At 38.3% G+C, this 21,240-nt stretch overlaps 3 protein-coding genes across 3 annotated transcripts in view; 2 read left to right on the top strand and 1 right to left on the bottom strand.

Annotated features, from left to right (window-relative positions):
* Positions 1-933: 933 nt before the first annotated feature.
* ebag9 (estrogen receptor binding site associated antigen 9) lies at positions 934-6,858 on the bottom strand. Its single transcript, XM_055042393.1, has 7 exons — positions 6,580-6,858; positions 6,217-6,311; positions 4,348-4,429; positions 4,061-4,216; positions 3,778-3,888; positions 2,717-2,808; positions 934-2,532 (listed from the first exon to the last, which is right to left on the bottom strand). The coding sequence occupies exons 2-7, from the start codon at positions 6,297-6,299 to the stop codon at positions 2,415-2,417; spliced, it is 642 nt and encodes a 213-aa protein (XP_054898368.1). The 5' UTR covers positions 6,300-6,311; positions 6,580-6,858; the 3' UTR covers positions 934-2,414.
* Positions 6,859-7,647: 789 nt separating this feature from the next.
* ttk (ttk protein kinase) lies at positions 7,648-16,501 on the top strand. Its single transcript, XM_055042400.1, has 25 exons — positions 7,648-7,753; positions 8,318-8,405; positions 8,508-8,730; positions 9,003-9,109; positions 9,185-9,325; positions 10,098-10,212; positions 10,292-10,373; positions 10,466-10,572; positions 10,671-10,758; positions 10,843-10,948; positions 11,059-11,281; positions 12,045-12,151; positions 12,318-12,461; positions 12,539-12,693; positions 13,203-13,348; positions 13,475-13,601; positions 13,727-13,819; positions 14,273-14,430; positions 14,569-14,720; positions 14,808-14,932; positions 15,020-15,094; positions 15,174-15,350; positions 15,884-15,980; positions 16,062-16,147; positions 16,226-16,501. The coding sequence occupies exons 2-25, from the start codon at positions 8,318-8,320 to the stop codon at positions 16,292-16,294; spliced, it is 2,991 nt and encodes a 996-aa protein (XP_054898375.1). The 5' UTR covers positions 7,648-7,753; the 3' UTR covers positions 16,295-16,501.
* Positions 16,502-17,365: 864 nt separating this feature from the next.
* The window catches only part of bckdhb (branched chain keto acid dehydrogenase E1 subunit beta), a 49,488-nt gene continuing 45,613 nt past the window's right edge, over positions 17,366-21,240 (top strand). The window contains exons 1-3 of the mRNA XM_055042236.1: positions 17,366-17,577; positions 18,120-18,197; positions 19,193-19,261. Coding sequence (XP_054898211.1) covers positions 17,397-17,577; positions 18,120-18,197; positions 19,193-19,261 — 328 coding nt within the window. The 5' untranslated portion in view covers positions 17,366-17,396. The remainder of the gene's footprint in view (positions 17,578-18,119; positions 18,198-19,192; positions 19,262-21,240) is intronic.

Below are 21,240 nucleotides of genomic sequence, written 5' to 3'. Positions count from 1 at the left end.
GGAATAAAAAAAGTTAAAAAAAAAAAAAACTTTAATGCATGAATGATTATAACCTGTCTGTTTAGTCCAAAGCTAGTTGGACTGTATGTCTTTAGCCAGAGTGTCAATGAATATTTCTACAAAAAAATAATAAAGACAATAAACATGGCAATAAAGAAAAGTAAATAAAAGCTATACGTGAAGACGATAGTGTAAAATAAACAGTGAATGCATTTCTATTTTTGCTGACGTGACGTTCACGCCATATATCAGTAGCAATAGGAAAAATTAAGGCAAATCAATACATTTTAAAATTTTCATTATTTCCTCAACACACTTAAAAATAAAACAGTTAATTCCACAAACCAATGTTTCAAAGCCTTTATTTCTGTTTGTGGTTTCTTGCTTACAGCTAAAACATTACTTTAAAGAATTGACTACATTAGACTGATGAAAGTGAACATTTTAAACACAGAAATGTGGGTTTAATAAAAAAAAAAAGTATGCTACGTCTGCTAAAAGGTCATTTAGATTTCCTAACGCCTATTCTAATTTAGTGAACGGAACTCTTCTGATTTTCTAAGAAAATTCATTTGGGGTTATCATTCGCGGCGAGTCATCATCACAGAGATCAACACTTCAAATGTGTGTATAATGAAGCAATATTCAAGTTTTGCTCATGTAATTTAGTTTATGTGAAGCTGTACTTAGGCAATGTGCTGATTTCAGGATTTCATAATACAATCTGTACATTTTGTGTAATATTTGTTGGTGACAAATACTGACAAGTGTGTTGTTTTTTTCTTTAGTAGGAAAACAATAATATACTGTCTTTCAACTAACAAAAAGCATGAACCTTCACACTAGAGTACATTTCAAACTTTAGTGTTTAAAATGCCTGGTGACGGGCCCATTAATTGTTTGGAAAATGTTCCTCCAAAAACAATGCAAACATATGAATCAATGCTTTTATTAAAAACAAAAATGAAAGAAAAAAAAAACTTGTACACCAGATTTACAACCTGTCAAATCTGAACAGGGCTTTTTTGTCAAGTCAGAGCAAAAAATTTGTTTATGCTCAACCACCAAATTTTTGAAAATGAAGTTGTACAGTGAAAAAAGAGTGAAAGAACAGAAATGAAAATGATTTCTTTCTGTAGAAAAAAAATGTGCAAAACAAACAAAAGAAAAGCTAAATGCTATGTCTCTTTATGTTTACCCATAGGTAAACAAATGAACTACGCCAACCTTTTCCAACCAATGAACACCAGTTTCACCATGTTAGTTCTTAGAACTGCCCACCGTCGCTCCCTCGTTTAGTTAAAAAACTGTCACGTTTTCACTCAATCACCTCATAAATAATAACATCCTGCCATTTGCAAAGCTTTGGAACATTACGAATAAAAATTTGCCTTCGTTAACTTGCTTCAATGGAGGTTTTAAAACGCTTAACTTCATCATCATGCATATATATATATTAGATTCTTCACCCGGTTAGGTTTTCATGATAACAGAAATAATATTCTAGGCAATGTTCAGAAATGCTTTCTTATGGAAACACATTAAATCTGCACTTAAATCCTCTTTGTGGGTGAAGCAATTGATTCTATTGCCTTGGTGATCCATAGTTTATAAAAAGTATGTTCATCAATTATATCCAGAGGAATATGTCATCCAACAACACACACACACAAAATTAAAAACAAAAATCCACCGATCTCTGGATAATTACCTTCGACAAAATGTCCGGGAATGAATGGTAAACCAGCAGCCATGAGGTTGCCATAGGAACCCACAGCCATCATTTCTAGTTTGACTTGATCATTCGATCGATCAATCTTCACCCGCATCCAGTTTAAAAGCTCCAGTTTTCAGTTGAATGCAGATTTCCAGTGTAGTGATGGCTTCAGATTAGAGTGAAAAAATTAAAGCCATGATCGTCAGACAAAAAAAAAAAAAAAAAAAAAAATGTACAGATTCTGAAAGACATAAATATAAAAAAAAATCCACAATAATTAGCAAAGCAAAAAACTCCATTTTCTTTCCCTGTGAGGCCATAAAAATTTTATGAGATTTGATTTTTTTTTTTAAGTTGCAGAGAAGTTTCATTTACAAAATGCTTCTGGGAGAGAACAGACAAATTAAGTACTACCAACCAGATGAAGTCATAATCTAAGTATTTTGTATTTTACTTCACACTTCTTCGGTGTGTAATCTGCTCTGGAGACCGATGGGTTTTTACAGTGCAGCCGCATACCAAACTGTAACGGCTGCTGGTAGAACTGGGAGGAGGAGGACAGTTTGTAAACAGATAAAGTAGTGACTGATGATGATCCACGTGGAAGGAACTTTAAAAACTGTTTTAATGATAGATTTGAAGTCCGTGCCCAAACCCCGGCGCCCCCGTCGGCTCGAAACGGAGCACTTCCAAAACGTTACGAGAGCTTGACTGCGATCTTTTGCTCCTTCTTCAGCATTCTCTGAGCCTCTTTCTCAACTTTCTTTTTCTGCTGCTCCATGAAGCGTTTCTCCCTCTCAGCCATCTTTTGTTGCCTGGTGGAAAGAGACGGGAGCAAAATGAGACCAGTCTTGTTCCTTGTACCATTAAATGTGTAAATGTATCGAATAAGTTCACAACAAACTTATGCTCCACTTTTATGTTTCCCCCCACCACAACTGAAACAACTCAAATTGTTACAGCGGACGTAAACACCAGGAAGTCTAGCAGAACTTTTACCTGAGCACTTCCTCTGCCTCCCAGGCAGCGTCGGACTCATCTTCCCAGGCGTTTGTGTCCTCCTGCCAGTTTTCCATTTCGCCCAGTTCAGCCTGAGAAAACGCACAGAGTCGAAGTCAGTTTGCAGCTTTCCTTTTTTTTGGAAAGAGCCAAAACATATCATTTTGGCCACTGGGGAACTTTGGTTTAAACTCTTAGCGTTTGGTTAAAATACCATAAATTTGTTAGGATGACTGCGCCATCACTAAGGAGAGTTCACCGTTTTTCTTCTGTCTCGCATTGAGACATTTATGTTTTCTCCATTACGTGGACATTGAGAATACAAATATAACATTGGATATTTATTTGTATCGATTAAATCACATTTTATGTTTTGAGAGACTGAGTTTTTGGAGAATTTTTTTTATTTTTTATTTCACCAATCCACTCCATGGCTCAGAGTGATCATCACTCAAAAAGCTGCCATCTTACTTGACAAGCCAGGAACCGTCAGTCATGCTTAGATTTTTTGTAAAAAATTTTTTTAGGAGAATAAAGCTATAATGCTACAAGAATAGAATCAAAATAGTAAAAGAATAGTCTTAATATTATCAGAATAAAGTCATAATAATAAAAAAATGAAGTAGTCATTTTATGAGAACTCAAAAACAAAATGTTTTTTTTCCCTCATTAAAAAGAATGTTTTCTTGTCATTTTAAGATTCTCTAGTATTTATTCTGCTGATGTTATGACTATATTCTCATAGTTAAAATAATAATTCTCACACCCAGGCTTTAGTACGCTGGAAGTGTTGACTGAAATAAAAGCCAGTTTTTGAAAATAATTTGTCATTTGTAATTTCCTTTTTAGAAAAGAGATTTTTAAAAAATAAAATCAGAAATGGTATGGGGAAAAAAAAAAGTGACTTATTTTTAAGCCACATCGCCCAGGCCGAACACAGGGTTTCAATTAGACTTTTACTGCTTTGCAACACGTCACGTTTATAGTCGAACCAAAAACCCGAACCAGTGAAAACGAAAGAATCGACAGAATGACTTGAGGGAAGCCGAGGCGTTTCTCACAGAGGGCGGACTGAAGCCCATCATGTCCTGGGAGGCTGCCAGCCTGCTGGAGAATCCTGCTGACCCATCAGGAACCAAGTAGTTCAACGGCTCGCGCTTTTTCAGCACAATCTGGACCAGAAATGAAAGGGCGAAGCAGTCAGACATGCGATCAGTGTTAAAGCTGGCTGTATTTTTCTTCAATGTCAAAAAGTTTCAGCCATGTCCATTTTTCAACTCTTCGTTTGAAAAATAGAGCAAAAAAGGAAAAACAAAGTTTGTTTGCTATGAATCTGCTCTGTACCTTCTGCGTCTTCCTGATGGTGGGAGCCATGTCTTTAAAATAATCTGGCTCTTCGTCTGCATCGTTGGGCGGAGGGGACACGTTTCCATTTCCACCTTCGATCTTAATACTCGTAGGAGCTTCTTCATCCCAGGAGCTCCACTCTTCGATTTCTGGCTGTTCAGATCACAAAGGGAAACATTTTTTTTTGAGTTCATTAAATAATATTTATTTATTCATTTATTTTAACCTAAATTCTGAATTCCAGCCTTATACGTTTTGGGAAGGAGAGTGACGCAGCTACTCGCCTGATTTGGTAAAGAGGAGGAAAAATCGACTGTCGTTGGGAGAGTTATCTGATCACCGCTGAGCTTGCGGCCCCGTCCGCTCCTGTGTCACAATCAAATTATTCAAATCAATTTCATGGAACCACAAAGCAGACAAGACTAAGCATAATCAAATTTTCTGTAATGCGCAAAGAAGATTTTACCAAACAGAACTTGTTTAAGTTCTTTTTTTTTTTTCATTTAGTCAGGAGGATATCGAATGAATTGCAGAAGTATGTATTCTTGTTCACATTTGTTCACACTGTAACTTCGACTCTCATAATTGCAAAATGCAAGAAGGAAAATAGATCTGCAATCTTCACAACAATAAATCAAGCTAAAAAAAAAAAAGACTTGCTTAGACCTGCAAGTGTTAGAATAACTTCTAAGACGACAACTTAAGTTTTATTTTTTTTTAATTATTTTTAATAAATGTCTGCTATATGAACCCCCAATTTACTTCTGTTTTTAGATTTTAAAGTTAAGAAAAAAAACTTTTGCACAAAAGATGGCGGCCATATTTCTTTCTAGAACTGTAGAATTTTAAGGAAACTGAAAATGTGAATAGTTCACAACTTAATGACAAAAAAACCCCAAAAGAACCTTTAAGCTTGTAGTTCTGACTGTATGTGTAAGGTTGAGGTCTTTTGCAGTCTGTAGAAGGAAAGAGGCACCACAAGTGTTTCTCCCTGCACCTCCTCTAGTGTTAGTATAGCCAGCTTTCTTTGCGTTACACTTTTTATTCTTTTTTCTTTTCTGTTTTCCTGTTTGCAATGTAATTATATGTCATCAGTGAGACAACATGTTGTATAAAGTCTAAAAGAAAAACATGTCTGGCTGAATCAAAGTAAACAAGAAGCTACATCCACAGATTAAAATTAACTGCAAACTGTAACGCACGGTTCTGCTGCACAAAACTAATATTTCTGACTTCTGTGGCTGGTGGAGAAGTTAAACTGAATGAGAAGTTTCATCGAGAGCCGCTTGGACTTTAAACCTCCTTCGGATGTTTACTTTTCTCTCTTCGTTGGCTGTTAAATCCTAAAACAGGTTTTGTTTTCCTAACTTCCACAGTGAAACCCGACCTATTCCACGTTTGGTCTTAACTCTAACCCGACCAACTCTTATGAACTTAAACTGGTACGACAAGTATGGATTGGATCTTTAAATGTCATAGAAAAGGCATATAGAGATTTAATGGGGATATTTGATTTAAGTGAATACAAAGACTTGTCATAAGAGATCACAATAAGCGAATAATTTTTTAAAGCAGTAACTCACCAAACTTTCAGAGTGATTGTTTCTAACGCATTAATAAAATGTTCTACATTGAAATTTGTAAACACTGATTACTCTGAAGTAATGAGCCTTTATGATTTTAAACTACTGTGCGAAACTTGTGGAAGGGAACCCAACGCATTTCACCCAAGCCAAACAGTTCAAAGTTAATAACAGCAAATCCTGAGGAAATGTATGTAAACTTCTGATTTTGAAGACATTAATAGAAATGTTTAGTCTGATTTAGCCTGAGATAGTGACGGAGGGCAGGGGGGGGAGAAACAAATGTGTCTTTATTCACTGGTTTTAACTTTTCACCCAAACAGTGCGTGAAAAGACAGAGGAACCTTGTGAGGATGCAGCAGAAGCAGAGATATGAATACAACTGAGAAACAGGGGCAAGACAAGAAAATGAAAATTGACAGTGATCAAGTTATTTAACAAAGAATTGGAACCAATGTGAATTCTTTTTATTATTATCATTTGTAAGAAAAACTGTTTTAGGATCCCTAGAGCAACAACAGGTAAAAGAAACATTTTCAGATCACAGTACGGAGGACCACTGGTGCTCACCTGCATATCAACCTTTTAAAAAAGGACAGCAAACTGGCTAAACATGTGCAAATCTTGAACAGACGGAACTGAGTGATGGCCATGATGAGTCTGAGCTGCAGGGGGAAGGGGGGAGAAAAGAAAGCAATATTGAATAATGGTGAAATAGAAAAACCGTTGAAACAAACGAGACGGGCAGAAATGAGAACCAAACAACTTCAACAGCAGACAGGACGAGAGAATCTGTGACACTAGGATGCAGTTCCTCTGCGTTGATGTTTCTGAGTATTAGGCTAATGAGGAGCTAAACGCATCTTCTGAATGAAAATGCCGTTTGTCCTCGCGTTACGGTTTGCACGTCTTTCTATGCAAATGTATACTCACCTAGAAGGACGTACACGGAGTGGATGATTTCTTCTCGTGAGTCAGAAGACACAAGTTCATTTATTTCCTAACCGTTGCTTGCTAGCTTAGCCCACTGAGAAACATTGTATTTTTGAAACCTTTAAAAGTTATTCTCAAACGGGACATTGGCACTGAGGAGTAGTATCGTTGTCACAACATAGACATATACGTGACAGCTTCCCATACCGCTTATTTATCGTGGAAAAACTCCTAAATTCGTGGCGTCGCTTGTCTCCTTCCCATGGCTGCCATATTGGAAGTGGGAGGAGCTGAATACATGTTGCGTTTACGTGCTGTTGGGAAAACGAGAACGAGACGGATACGGATACATATATTTATATAGTTGATTTAGGATTATGTGCAACTACAAAGTAAGCCAAAAATATCAGGCTTTGTTTTTTTAAAATTTTATTTCACCGACCGTCGTTACACAAATTATAACATTTGCGACTCTGGGTATTCTTTAGCTGGACTGAGAGCCAAGATTTCTACTGTAAAGGTTTCAGACTCCTTGCCCTACACACATTATAGGGAAGAAATCCTGAAAAAGATTGTTTTGTTCCTCAAATGCTTTTTTTTTTTTTTTTAAAGAATTGACTTAAATATGCAAATTTGTCAGGTCCAGTCAAGCTGTTCCACTTTAACTTTCATGTATAATGAAATATCTAAATCGTCTTTTTTATTGGTTAGTTGTAATAACATTTTTTATTATACAATTCCTACTACTAAGAACTTGTTGGTTGATATTAGTTTTTAACTGTTTATTATTATTATTATTATTATTATTATTATTATTATTATTATTATTATTATTATTATTATTATTATTATTATTAAATAGTAAAATGACTTTCCGTACTTGATGGCAACATCTGATGTTTCGTAAAGGGAGCGCCCGAAAAAGGAAAAATATCCCCATTTACTCTCCAAAAAAACAAACATCATCCTAACACATTTTTAACCATCGTCATTAATGCGATGAAAAATACTTTGCGAATATTTGCCATTCACTTATTTGTACGCGTCAGTCGCAAACGAGTACGTCATTTAGGAATGAGCCAATCGGTGCACATCTTAAAGGAAGTGGCACATTTTGAAAATTGCCAGTTGGGTGTTTTTTTTGCTCCGCTGTGCGCCACAACTTTGTGAAAAGGTGAGTTTTATCGAGTGCGTTATTTGGGGGAATCAGAAACAAGGCGATGTGATTTTTCGTCCGACTGCGTCATGTTGTAAATGATACAAAACGCCTTTGTGCGTGACTTTATTTGAGATTACATGCAAGGTAAGCGATGCTAAGCTATGCACCGCTAACAACATTGCCATTTGTTAGCATACATGGTCCGGCGTATGCCGTCAACATGAAAGTCTGTATTTTTGAAGAACGAAATGTTTAGAATCATTCAGTAAAACGTGTTTTAGTGTCTCTCTGCATTTGTTCATATCAGGAGTTTTTTTTGGGAGGGCGAAGAATTGTGACTTTTTTTGTTGTTGCTTAGCTTTGCTGTTGTCCCTTCCGTTGGTTAGCCAAATTACTTTAGTTGCTCAGGTGTTTCTTTGTCAAACAGGCGTAGCGAAAGTTTTTGTCACAGTAGTGAAGTCTTGAAGAGGGAAAATTTTTGTTGCGCAAAATTCTAATTTTGTCGCAGTGTGATTGACTTTGATTTGACTGAAAAAGGCTTTTGTTTATGTTTTGTTCTTGTCGGCTTCTCCCTTCCAGATGGAAGAAGAGGAACACACAGACAGGAAGCAGCAGCTCGCCAGGCTTTATCAAAGGTTCAGCAACATCAAAAAGTATTTCAACGAAGGTAACGAATGTGCTGCTGCTGCTCAGCAAACAAGTCGGTTCATCCTTCCTTTGTTTACAGTCTCTTTATTGTAACCCCACCCCCCTCTCTCTTTCCTCTCAGATGACACAGACAACATCAACCAGGTCATCGGCTCAAACTCGCCCGAGTCTTGCCTCTCCTACCTGACGGAGCTGGAGAGGAAACGAGATCCCCTGCTGGACCAGAACCACCTCACCAGACTCATAGATTTTTATACCAGAGTGTTTTCCAACATGCCTCTGGGGAAACACTGTCACAACGAAAGCTATGCCAGGATGCTGGTTCGATTTGCGGAGCTGAAAGCGTGAGCAGACGTCGTATTTCAAGCAATTTAGAGAAAGCATTGTCATTCCTTCGAGTTATTTATTTTTTACAACCACTAATGGGAATATTTCCTTTTGCTTCACAGTAATACACAAGTTAATGTTGATCTTTCCAAAGAAATTAATTGAAATTTGTGGTTTGTTGACAAACTGGTAAAATTTTCGGCACTGTATCTGGCGCTCTAAATAATCAATTCTGGATAGAATTAACTTTCTTTTTGTTTTGTTTTTTCCACTGTTTTCCTCCTGCTAGACTTCAAGATGTCAACGAGGCAGAGGCCAACTTCAGTGTAGCGACAGCTCACAGCCAGAGCTTTGCGTTTGTCCACATTGCGCATGCGCAGTTTGAGCACTCCCAAGGTACAGGACTGTTTTTAGCTGCTTGTGGCATATGGGTAAGTGTGTGTTAAGTGTTCACCCTGTGTGTGTCGCCAGGCAACACAAAAAGAGCTGTTCAGATACTGCAGACCGCGCTGGACGTGGATGCCAAACCAAAAGAACTGCTGGTGGCTGCGCTGCAGAGCATGCAGGCCGGGAAAACGATGATCTGTCTGGAGGACAAGGAGAACTTCCCATGTGAGAACTTGACTGTTGTTTTTTCATACTCAGCCATTTTCAAGTCACTAATTCTGGGGGTGCAGCGCTGAATCGGTTCAGATTTTCTTCATTTTGGGTGTAGAGTCACAGCTGCACGTGTGCAGTCAACAATAAATGCCTTACATTTAGCAACTTTGTCGCTATATTTAGCAACTTTTCAAACCCCCCAAAAAAAGAAAAAAAAAAAAATGGTGTCGGCCAAAACCTGAATAGAAAGATCAGATTTTATTTATTTATTTATTTTTTTAAGATTGGCGATCGACCAAAAAACTGCAATCGGTGCACTTTATGGCTGTACAGTGTGTCTTGGAAATAAAATCCATATTTTTTTCATACTTATTCCAATCTCCACTTTATTTTTCATTTTGTTTCCTTGGGAGGAAAAAAAAATGCTAGATGACAAAACATTTTCAAAAAGAGGCATTTATGTCCCTTCTGTGATCTGGAGCGCTGAGTACTAGGGCCAGGCTATTAGAATTTTTTTTGCTTAATTACAAGAACATAGTTGTGATATTGGCAGAATGGAGTCTCGATTGTACTAGAAAAACGTCACTGTGGAAACCCAACGAGTGCACTGATGAAAAAAATCCAGATTTTCTTTTAAAAAAATTTCTCCCCCCAAAAATTAAATATTCAAAAAGCAAAATTTTGCTTCATCTTCCAGCCCTGGTGCGTCCCTCATTAATACCTTTCTTATCTTACTGAATTAGGTTCATCTTACAGTATCTATACGTTTTCTTTGTGTTTCCAGCTTTATCCAATAGAACTGTGCAGGATTCTATCAAAAAAGACTCTGAATTCCCAAAACCCGGCAGAATGTCGGATGGAACCGGCGACTTGCAGCTCTCCAGTATTTTTAGCGTAGGGTAAGAATGAAGCAGATTCTTAAGTTTTCACAGTTTTGTCGAGGAGGAACGCGTTTAGATATTTATTTTTTTCCTTCAGGAAGGAGCCGCCGTCTGGGGCTTCGGACGATCCGTTTCCTGGCTGGAGGACTGGATCCCATCGGAAAAGAGCTGTTGGCTTGGTGGGCTTCAGCCTGCGGAATAAAACAAATTAACTAAACAGTTCTTGGAATTTTCACTTTTGTTTTTATTTTCCTTTTCCTTTTGTTAATAGCCGGGGAGAGTACCTGTTGTGCCATTTTCAATTCCAGAAAATGATGACGACATCCACAAGAAAGTCTCCAAATCCAGCAGTATGTCTGTTTCTAGAAGTTTGTCCAGGTTTGTATTTCCCCGCTTCATTCTGATGCCCCTAACTTAATTCAAATGTAAAGTAATTTTGTATTTTATCTGTGTTTTTTTTTTTTATTTGCTCTCAGACAAACATCTGGTTCAAACGGGACCTCGGGAATTGGAGTGTCCTCCTCAGGGAAAAGCGTCGAAGGACGAGACGTTGTCAGGGATCAGGTGAGAACATAGAAACTTGCTGACAGAGCTGTTTAGTGCTTCGGCGCGAAGATGATTTTTCCAATGTCCATTTTGACGCGCTAGAAACCATCAGTTCTCAGTCCGGATCTCGGCCAGTGGGAAGACCAGGCAGACTCGACCGCAACGCTCCTCCAAACAAACGGCGCGAAAGGATCGTCCAAAATGGAAGGTAAAACCTGCCGAGTCACGTTCACGTTGCAGCGCATGCTGAACAGAGCGATCAGTGGAGATTAAAGTTCTATTTGTTGTCTTTTTCTGTTACTGTTATTTACTCTGCAGATGTGACTTTTAATTTCGAGCAAGTTGTCAATTTCAACTCTCCCGAGTTGTGTTGGACGTACCTGATGAACCTGGAGAAAAGAGGAAACCCTCACACAGACATCAGCCTGCTCAACAAGCTCAAAAACTGCTACTCCAAAGTCTTCAGCAGGCTGCCGATCAGACAGTACAGCAAAAACACCAGCTACGCCAGAATACTGGTCAGATATGCAGAACTGAAGGGGTGAGTCCTACTGAAGACATTCTGGGGGATCTTGTGACTGTATAAAGTGTCAAGTTTTCATCTAAATATCAAAGATACAACAATCAGATTTCCATTCTGATTGTTGTGCACAATCTCTTTTCTATGTGGACTGCAGAGTTTTTGATTGAAGTTGTGCTTCTGAATCCAACAAATGGAGATAAAGTATTCACAACCTTTTCATAGTATTACTAGTTAAAGCTGCAGTGTGTTTTATTAAGGCTGTGTGGTAGATGAAGTTACCTTGATTCTAAATTTTTTTGACTCAGTTGAAGTCTTTTGATAAAATTAGATAAATGAATTGATCGTTCTTGGATGGAAAAAAAACACAAACTCCTTTTATGATTATTATTTTTTTAAATCAATTTTCTGTTTTTTTGTCTTTTGTTTCTTTCTTTCCTCTGTTCGGTTTTTCTTTGTTGCTTTTTCTTTTTGCTTTGTTTTATCTTTCTTGGTTTCTCTTTTTGGATCTTTTGTTTCTTTTGCTTCTGTCTTTAATTTTTTTTGTCTGGTTTCAATTTTGGTTTTCTTTGTTGCTTCGTTTTCATTTTTTTTGCTTCATTTCTGTCTTTTTTTCCTTAGGTTGTATTTGTTTCTTTTCCTTTTCCATTTTGTTTCTTTTTATACCGCTTTCATTATTTCTGTCATCTTTATAATTGTTTTTTTCTCAGACAAGCTCTGGTCCGTATCTATCACTACCTAACAGCTGTCTGCTGAATATCACCATTTGTTTTCTGCTCTGTAGGATTGAAGATCCAGATCAGGCTCAGGATTACTTTATAGTTGCGAGAACCAACTGCAAAGGCTTTGCGTTTGTCCACATTGCAAATGCCCAGTTTGAGGTTTCTCAAGGTAATCTTGTATTTTTATTCGTGGCTGTATTAAAATAACATTTTTAGGCAAAACACCTCAAAACGTTTCGAATCTCAAAATTTCATGTTGTGGAATGAGTTCTTCGTTCTCCGTGTTTGACCAGGTTACCAAAGTCACTTTGTGGATTTTTGAAAACATTTTTTAGGTAACTTGGTCAAAGCAACTTCAATTCTTCACAAAGCTCTGGCATTAAATGCCAAACCGACAGAGCTTCTGGAGGTGGCCATGCGGAACCTGAAATCGGGAGAGAAACAGCTGGTTCCCCCCATGGAGGACGACCTGCCCACGGGTAAGAATCAGCCTGAAACAGAGTGCTGCTGCTGCTTTTTCTGTTTCTGTCTGCTGAATCTGTAAACGTCCATGCAGCAGGAAGCGGGCCCCCCTCTGGTGGGAAGCAGAAACTGCAGCTCCCGGCTCGGATACCTGTGAGCCAGTCGGTGGAACGGAATAAACCTGCCAGCAAAGAGCCGGACGCAGAGTGGAAGATTCCCAGTCTGCTCACACGGCAAGTTTCTCCTGAGGTATCAGCAATTTTTTGTTTTTTGCATTTTCCCTTTCCAGATGCACCAATTATTTTTTCAATGGCAATGCAGATATCTGAGGTTCAGTATTGGCCGATAACTATCCGATATAGAATAAGTTGTCTCGAAAAGTTTCTTTCTTTTTTTTTTTTTTTAAGAGACATAAATGTTCAGAAATACAAATTTATTTGATAACTGAACCAATACAGCACATTCAAATACACCAATAGTTTCAATGGTCAAGCATGTGAAAAACAACACAACTTTAATTTGTTCAGTCTGTGCAATTAGGAGCAAAACAGCCAATGGAAAGTAAATAATAATAAAGTGTGACATCACTCGGAACACAAAGCATAGAATTGGTCTCAATAGATTTGCTCTTATTGATCTGTCACATTGACACAAATACTTGATCTAGAATAGTTTTCAAAATCGGGGTTGATACAGATATCGGATCGGTGTTTCTCTACTGTTAAGTGATTTTATGCTTCACTTCATTTATTCCTGAGGATAAGCGAACCACGCCTCCTGACCCCAGACCCGTTCCCCGTCTGGTAGGATCTCACCCCACTCCCTCCATCCGACATCCATCCAAACTGAACCCACAAGCCGCCTACCAGACGCCTAACGGCTACAGGGACCCACATCCCAGTAGGTAGGTGCTTAATTCACTCACATCGAGGACCTGGATCGTTTCAACCTCGTAAACTTTTAAAGGAGTTGGTCTGGTTGTGTTTTTCCGCCCTGGAATGGACGATTTTCACAAGTTGTTTCTCCTCAGCTTCATCACTCCTGTCGTAAAGCGAGGCCCCGAGGCGTCGTCTTCTGCAGCAGCGCCTCACAGAGCCGGAGCCATGCAGCAGGCCTGTACGCCCCTCAGCCACACTGCTGGTTTCCACACTCCACAGGTGCAGCACCTTCACTGCCGGTTACAGATGTTTAAACCTGTTCACTAGATTTATTTACCTCTCAGCTGAAATCCCTTGCAAATAAAACCGGAATCCCATTGGAACTCATTTGTTTTTCATTGAAGGTCTCCCTCAGTTCTTTTTCAAACGAATCCATCTCAATAAAGGGGAAGCAGTTCTTCATCCTCAAGATGATTGGACGAGGTGGATCCAGCAAGGTAAGGCTTCACAGATGGCAACCTAAAACACAAACCACTTCAAACTGAAGTTGTTCTGTTCTGACTCAGTGTGCGACGATAAATCAGCTGACGGATAATCAGTACGTGAGTCCGACTTTAACCATCGTCACAAAGATCTGAAAATCAGCCACTGTCTCCTTTAGCTCTGCCATGAGAGAGAGCTGACTGACCTGCCTCCCAGGTCACATCAGAACGTGTGCCATCAACAATAGCCTCCCACTGTTGAAAACTTGGCGGCTGTCGCTATATTTAGAGACTTTTCAGACCAAAAACGATTTTCCTTTTGTGTATGTGTTGCGATACATGTCTTAAATTTCGTTGACGATGGACTTAAAAAGCCTGACATTTGCATTGATGAAACCTATTATTTGAAAATTGGAGAAAACTGCAATTGGTGCACTCCTAACTCTTGTTTTTTGTTTGTTTTTGCAGGTCTATCAGGTCCTCGATCCCAAAAAGCAGCTGTTTGCAGTGAAATATGTGAACCTGGAGGAGGCTGACACTCAAACAATAGAAAGTTACAAAAATGAAATTGAGCATCTGAACCACTTGCAGCAGTACAGCGACCAAATCATAAAGCTTTACGACTAGTGAGTGTGTGACTCGTCTAGAATCAGTGTGTTGATGATGAATCGGAGTGGAGTATGTGGTTAAATCCAACCACCTTTAGCTTGTTTGGCAGAGATTTTGATGGCTCCACATGTTTTATTTTTATTTTTATTTTGCAGTGAAATAACCAATAGCTATATCTACATGCTGATGGAGTGCGGCAACTTGGATCTGAACACCTGGCTGCGAAACCGCAAAACCGTCAACCCGCTTGAGAGGAAATTCTACTGGAAGAACATGCTGGAGGCCGTCCATACCATCCACAAACACGGTTCTTGTCGTCTTCAGCTCCTTGTCGTATTTTCTGTGTTCTTCGTTATAAATCTAATTGTGACGTTTTCATGTTCACTTGCCGCAGGTATCGTCCACAGCGACTTGAAGCCGGCAAATTTTGTCATAGTCAACGCATCGCTGAAGCTGATCGACTTTGGTATCGCAAACAGAATCCAGCCTGACGTGACGAGCATTATGAAAGATTCTCAGGTACGTCATATTTCTTTTAGGTTCGGATCTTAATTGAGTTGTCTGATTCTTTATGGATTCTTTTAAATGTGTGTCATAATCACACAGGTTGGAACGCTCAACTATATGCCTCCTGAGGCCATTAAGGATACATCATCTCAGCCAGGAAAGGCGCGATCCAAGGTACTCATCTAAACCTAGCTGATATAACCTGTGAAATAAGATTTGTATAAAGAATCTCTATAATAATGGTGTTGTACAGATCAGCCCTAAAGGAGACGTTTGGTCCCTGGGATGCATCCTGTATTGTATGACCTATGGGAAGACTCCGTTCCAGAGCATCACAAACCAAATCGCCAAGCTGCAGGCCATCATCGATCCGTCTCATAAGATCGAGTTTCCTGACATCGCAGAGAAGGATTTGCTGGATGTTTTGAAAGTAAGGCTTTTTTTTTTTTTGCATTTTCTTTATTTTGTTATTCAAATGAATTTAGTTTACCTGTTTGAATAATTGCACAGCTTTAAATAACGTTAAACTGCTTAGAAAACATCTGACTGAGTTTACTTACCTTATGATTTATTAGATAGGTAAGTAAACTTTATGTACATATAGAAGTCCGGAACTAGAAAGGGCTTTAAAATGAATCATAAAGCCTGTCGCTCAAAGCACAACCATAGAATTAGACTGGATAGCTCTGTCCTTTAGTTTGGGCATGTTGTCATTGACACCTGATCCAAAAATCGCTTTAATATCGGGACTGATACAGATATTAGTGTTGGATTGGTGCGTCTCTAATTATTAAGTAAGCTAAGGTGGTCATTTATGGGAGTTTGTCACATTTTCACTTCAAATGAAAAAAATCCCCACGTGTATCTTATTGTTTCCTACTTTAAATGGAGGAGGCACTGGAAAAAAGGGAATTGTACCTAGCAGGTTAAGTGTGTGATGCCAGTTTTCTCTCATTTCATCAGAGGTGCTTGGTGCGAAACCCGAGAGAAAGAATCTCCATTGCAGAGTTGCTGGAGCATCACTACCTCCAGCTGAAACCACAATCCTCTCCTGTACCAGGTACACAAGAACCAAATAAGCCCTCCAGGTGCTCGGCGATCAACTTTTGAAGCTAAAGTGTGACTCTTTCTGTTCCGTCAGAGCGTCCTTCTGACAATGACCTGAAGAGGATCCTAACTGACCTGGCAGCCCTCCAGTCTCCAAACAGTATCGTCCGAGCAGCTAATGTAGGACTTTAATTGCGTGTGTGTAACATTTTCCAGATCCCGGCCGACATTAAATGCTAACTGTATTGTTTTTTACAGAATTTGGCTAAAATGTGCAACAGCGGCAGGAAGCTGGACGTCACAGAATGCGCAAAGTCGTCAACCTGACAATCATGAAGCGTTTCCTCCTGTCTTCATTTATTTCCTGCTTATGTCAACTGATTTATTCAGATCCTTTTGTGACCACTATAGAGGTGTCTCACTGTAAGTCTAAACAAGCATACATGTTTTCTTTTCATTTTAGCAATACTAAATGTAAGCTTATACAGCTTAGAAAAATAAACACTTTGTTCCAATGAGTTGCTTGCTTTTTTTACATTTTGTTGTTTTTGCAACAGCTGAAAGCAGAATCACGAAACAAGTTAAATAACTTTCTGAATTATAAACAGGACTAACCTCACATATGAAAGCATGCTCTGTAAAGAGGGAGTGAAGGGTATTTACAACTGGATGCAGATGGAAAATTAAACTGACTTAAAGTGGTAATCTTTGTTTAATAGCAAATAAGATCATCTTAAGTATATATTGCATAAACAATGCCAGGAAAATGTTTTAACACTTAAGTTTTCATAACCACAAAGTACTGAAATGCATAATAGTGATGTGAAACTACATCACAGGACTGGCAGTTGTAGAAAGAGATGAACATTTTAGACCCCATTGGTCTAGAAAATACCAAGAGAATTTTTGAACCATTTGTGTAAAATGGAAAAAAGGAAATACTAATATCTGCTAAGCTATTAAAGTTTGACAGAAAAATATTTAAAGTACTTTTGAACTGAGAGCTAAATAAACTATATGATAATCACAGCTTTTTTCTCACGGATTCTTTATCTTTGTCTCCCAGTTTTATTTTTTTTCTTGCAAAATCTGAACGCTGACACCGCCTCCTTTTTAGACCAATCACGAGCAGCCTCCGCTTACAAGCTGACGTCTCGAGGGCAGGGAGAGAAAAAAAAAAGAGTTCTCACTCTGCAGTGTTTTCCATAATTCCGCATAAATTCATTTCTCAAGGAATAGTCCACTAGTTTTTTTTTTAATAAAACAGTTTTGTTCTTCTTTATAAGCCGACTGTTATCTTACTGATATCCTTAGTAAGTTGACAACGGCGTAACTCCCGATTCCACCACACAAAGTGAAGACATCTTGCATTAGACGATCTTCGTGCTTCGATTCATCTTGCCCTTCCTGCTATCTGATAATAACAGCGATGGCGGCTGCTGCGAGACTGTTTGTCCGGGGTGCCCACTCAACACTCGCCATCTCTGGTGTTGGCACCGGGAAGCAGAGCTTTTTATTGAAGCTGTCGGCAGGTTGCAGCTCCCGTTTAAAAGCGCAAAGACACGTCGCTCACTTTACTTTTCAGCCCGACCCCCCCACGACGGAATATGGTGAGTTTCTGGGCTAACAGGTTAGCATTAGCCTGTGTTTGTAATGAGCCAGAAAATAATTGGTTTCTCATGAAAGCTTCTACATGTCGACATTTTAACTGAGGAAACTGCAAGCAGGTGTTTAATGAAGTCCAGCACAGCTGGAACTAATCAGACTTGCTTTGCCTGCATCAGAACAGTCCAGTTTCAAAATAAAAGCATTACTGGAAATTAATGTCTTACAACTTAAAAGTTCTTAGTTTTTAGTCAATAGTTATCATTCCAAACTTTCTCAGTGATGTTTTTTTTCTTAGAGCATCATGTTATTTTTGGAGACTCAATTTAACCATGTCCATCCATGTCAAGTTATGTTAATTTAAGAAGTACTTTATAGGTTGCAACTTAATGGCTTAAACAAACAACAATTCCTGTCATGTTTCACGTCTATTTATATTTAATGTAGTCAAATTCCTGCTGTTTCTGTATTGAAGGATGTTGGTTGCAGTTGATTAGCATTCGGCTGTTTTGAACACTAAATGTTTCATATCGCCTCCAACGTTTAGGTCCCACACAGAAGATGAACTTGTTCCAGTCGATCACAAGTGCCTTGGACCACACGCTTGCCAGTGATCCGACAGCAGGTAAGGAGACCCGCAGTTGGCCTTTTGAGATCATCCTTTTGTTGGAGATGCATTTTTTTCATACGTTATCTCTTTGCATCAAAAACCAGGATGCACAATCAACTTTTTTCACTGATATCGATGCAAATATTGGAGGTTTGTTGTCAGTCGATGCTGAGCCGACCCAGAAAGGCTGTGCTGAATTGACTGAAAAGTTTCTTGTTTCAAAACGCAGACATAAACGTATTGAATCACTAATTTAGGTGATAACTCTGCCCCAGAATGGTACATTTAAATACACCAATAGCTTCACATGCTTGATCAAATGCGTAAAAACAACATAACTTTAATTTGTTCAGTCTGTGCAATTAGGATTAAAACAGCGAATGTAAAAATAATGACATGGAATTGACATCCTTTATGTGGTACAAAAAATGCAATGAGGAACTCCAAATATGATGTAAAATAACTAATAGAGCATGACATCGCTCAGCGTGAAAAGCATAAAATTAGACTTCATAGCTCTGCCTTCATTGTCACAATACCTAAATTTTTTACAGATATTGATACAGATATCAATATCGGAGTGATACATTTCTATTAAAAATGTCCTCAGTTGTAGGAAAAATGCTGCTTAAAAAGCAGGTCTCTAAATGTATAAATTCAAGTCGAGAAGTTTGGTTACAGTTTTGATGCCTTTGCAACATCCAGGAGTTTTCTCACTCTTGAAGAATCACAGGACCATATTACTCATTGTTGGCGCTAGGTTGTATTGTGTGGGCATTGAATCATCTGAAAGAGTTTATCTGTTTAATTGTTTACCATCGGTGGTGTTGGACTTTCTCAGAGATTTAACTGGAACTAGGTCTGTCGATATAGTAGGTTTTCAGACTGCTTTTTGAGGATTTCCTGTTAAGACATGAACTTTTCTATTTAATCTACATTCTCTTTTGTTTACCCACAGACATAGTTTGAAATATCGAACCCCCTGACTGTTGTATGTTGTGTCTCTGCAGTCATCTTCGGTGAAGACGTCGCCTTTGGAGGAGTATTCCGATGCACAGTTGGCCTGAGAGACAAATACGGTTAGATGCTGAGCCTGCCGTCTGTGTTGTATATCTTTACCACTAGATGGCAGCAGAGCATAGAACAGAAATCATAACCCCTCTCTTCACATGCTGGTCAGATTATCAATGTGCACCTGAGGGACCAGAAGGATCCATCTGCACGTTCTGCACATGTGTGTTGAAGCGGGGGAGCCTTTCACACTCCATACAATAAACTGATGCAGCAGATCAGGTCGTCTTGTGTTTTAGGCTTACAAATAGCCTCAATAGGATCTACCTAGAAATGCCTTATTTAGGGTTTCCAGTGACTAAAAATTAGGGATAAACCGGAAACTTTGTTATCGTGTTTTGTGTGTTTTTAATGCAATAGTGATATAAGTGATGATTTATTTTGTAATTATTGAGAAAGGAGCAGGTTTTTCTTCTTCCTGCTCCTTTTCACTCATGTAGGCGAATTGTTACAAGACGTTTGGTAACATTTTATTGGTTGTGAATAAGACATAGGATATTACTGATTTAACTTTAATAACATAAAGCGACATAATTTTTAAAGTTTAATCAGTCATACTTTTATAACAAGTTTATGTCAGATCTTAATTTCTTGGTTAATGTCAAGTTATCATAGCAAAGACATTTTCAATAATGTCAACTTTGTATTAAAAGTGTCATGATTTACCAAAAGACACTTTATGACAACAGTCATTAATATGAAGACTTACTCATGTTCATTGAAAGGCATTACATCATGTTTATGACGGTGTCATGACAGTCTTATTCACAATCTGTCAAATGAAGTGTTACCCAATGTTTTTGTACATCTCAATGTGTTTTGTTGAGTGAATAAATCTATTGATTGACTGATGAAAATGTATTTAACGTGTCAGCCTTTTCAGATTCCAGTCAGTCCAGGTAAAACGCTGGTTACAGTGGAAGCCTGATTGCAATAAATGCTGCTGTGTGAATCAAACTAAGCTGTTTTCAGAAAGGTTGCATCAACGTTAGAAGTAGCAACCATGCTAACAAAAAGCATCAAATTACTTCATTCAGACATGTTTTGAAATGCAAATGCAGTGTTTAACAAAGATCAAGAGAAACTTGCAGAGAACAAATGCACTTGACAGAAATTCAAAAACAACCCCAACATTCACGCAACCTGGATGCAACCTTACTTGCTGCCTATTTGTGGCCATCAGTGCAAACTATTAATGAATCTGGCACTAACGGGGGCAAATAAGCATTTGTACATTTTTGTATTGCACTTAATTACCACGGATTTGCGAGAAGATGGCGGCAACCTGTAATTACAGTCGAGGGCGGTTTTGGGTCAGAAGGGATATCTTTGGCCTTTCTTGTGATTCTGGTTCTGTACAGCTGGGGCAGCTCCATAAGACTTATCCCTATAATTTTGCTGCACATCTTTGCAATGCTGTTTAGTCTGTGTTTATGTTTTAGGCTCAGGGAGTCAAACCAACAAATAAGTCTGACTCAATAAAAATGATGGAATCAAGCCCATGGTGGCCACATCACTCAAACAGCAGGAATAATAATCCCAAACACAATCAGTCAGAATTTATTAATATTTAGACATAATCACAATTTTAAAACAATATATTTTTAATTATAATGGGCTGTAATTCACCCGTAACAGAATTAAATTTTTTTAATAATATTAGTTTTTTGCATACTTGTCATTGTGTAAAATGAGTTGCGCTCAAATAACCATAAACAAAACACAGAAGAATGAGTCTGCAGTATCCACGTTGAGTTCTGATTCTCAGGTACTTAAAACAAATGTCATGTTGTAACAAGTAAGTTTCTCATAGTATATACATATTTGAAAAATGAAATAAAGCAAAATGGAACGTCAGCTGGTGATGGTGATGCATCGTAGGATTGAGAGGTGTTTACCAGAAGCAGAATTGATACCAGTGTATTGTTGTTCACAGTAGTCAGTATTAAAAAGGTAGCGAAATATATATATATAAGCGAATATATAT

Source organism: Poeciliopsis prolifica, unplaced genomic scaffold (assembly GCF_027474105.1).
Source record: "Poeciliopsis prolifica strain line A6 unplaced genomic scaffold, Auburn_PproV2 SCAFFOLD017, whole genome shotgun sequence".
In the NCBI taxonomy this organism is placed as follows: Eukaryota; Metazoa; Chordata; class Actinopteri; order Cyprinodontiformes; family Poeciliidae; genus Poeciliopsis; species Poeciliopsis prolifica.
Note: the sequence above shows the minus strand (reverse complement) of the source record. Positions and strands in the feature narration are given on the sequence as shown.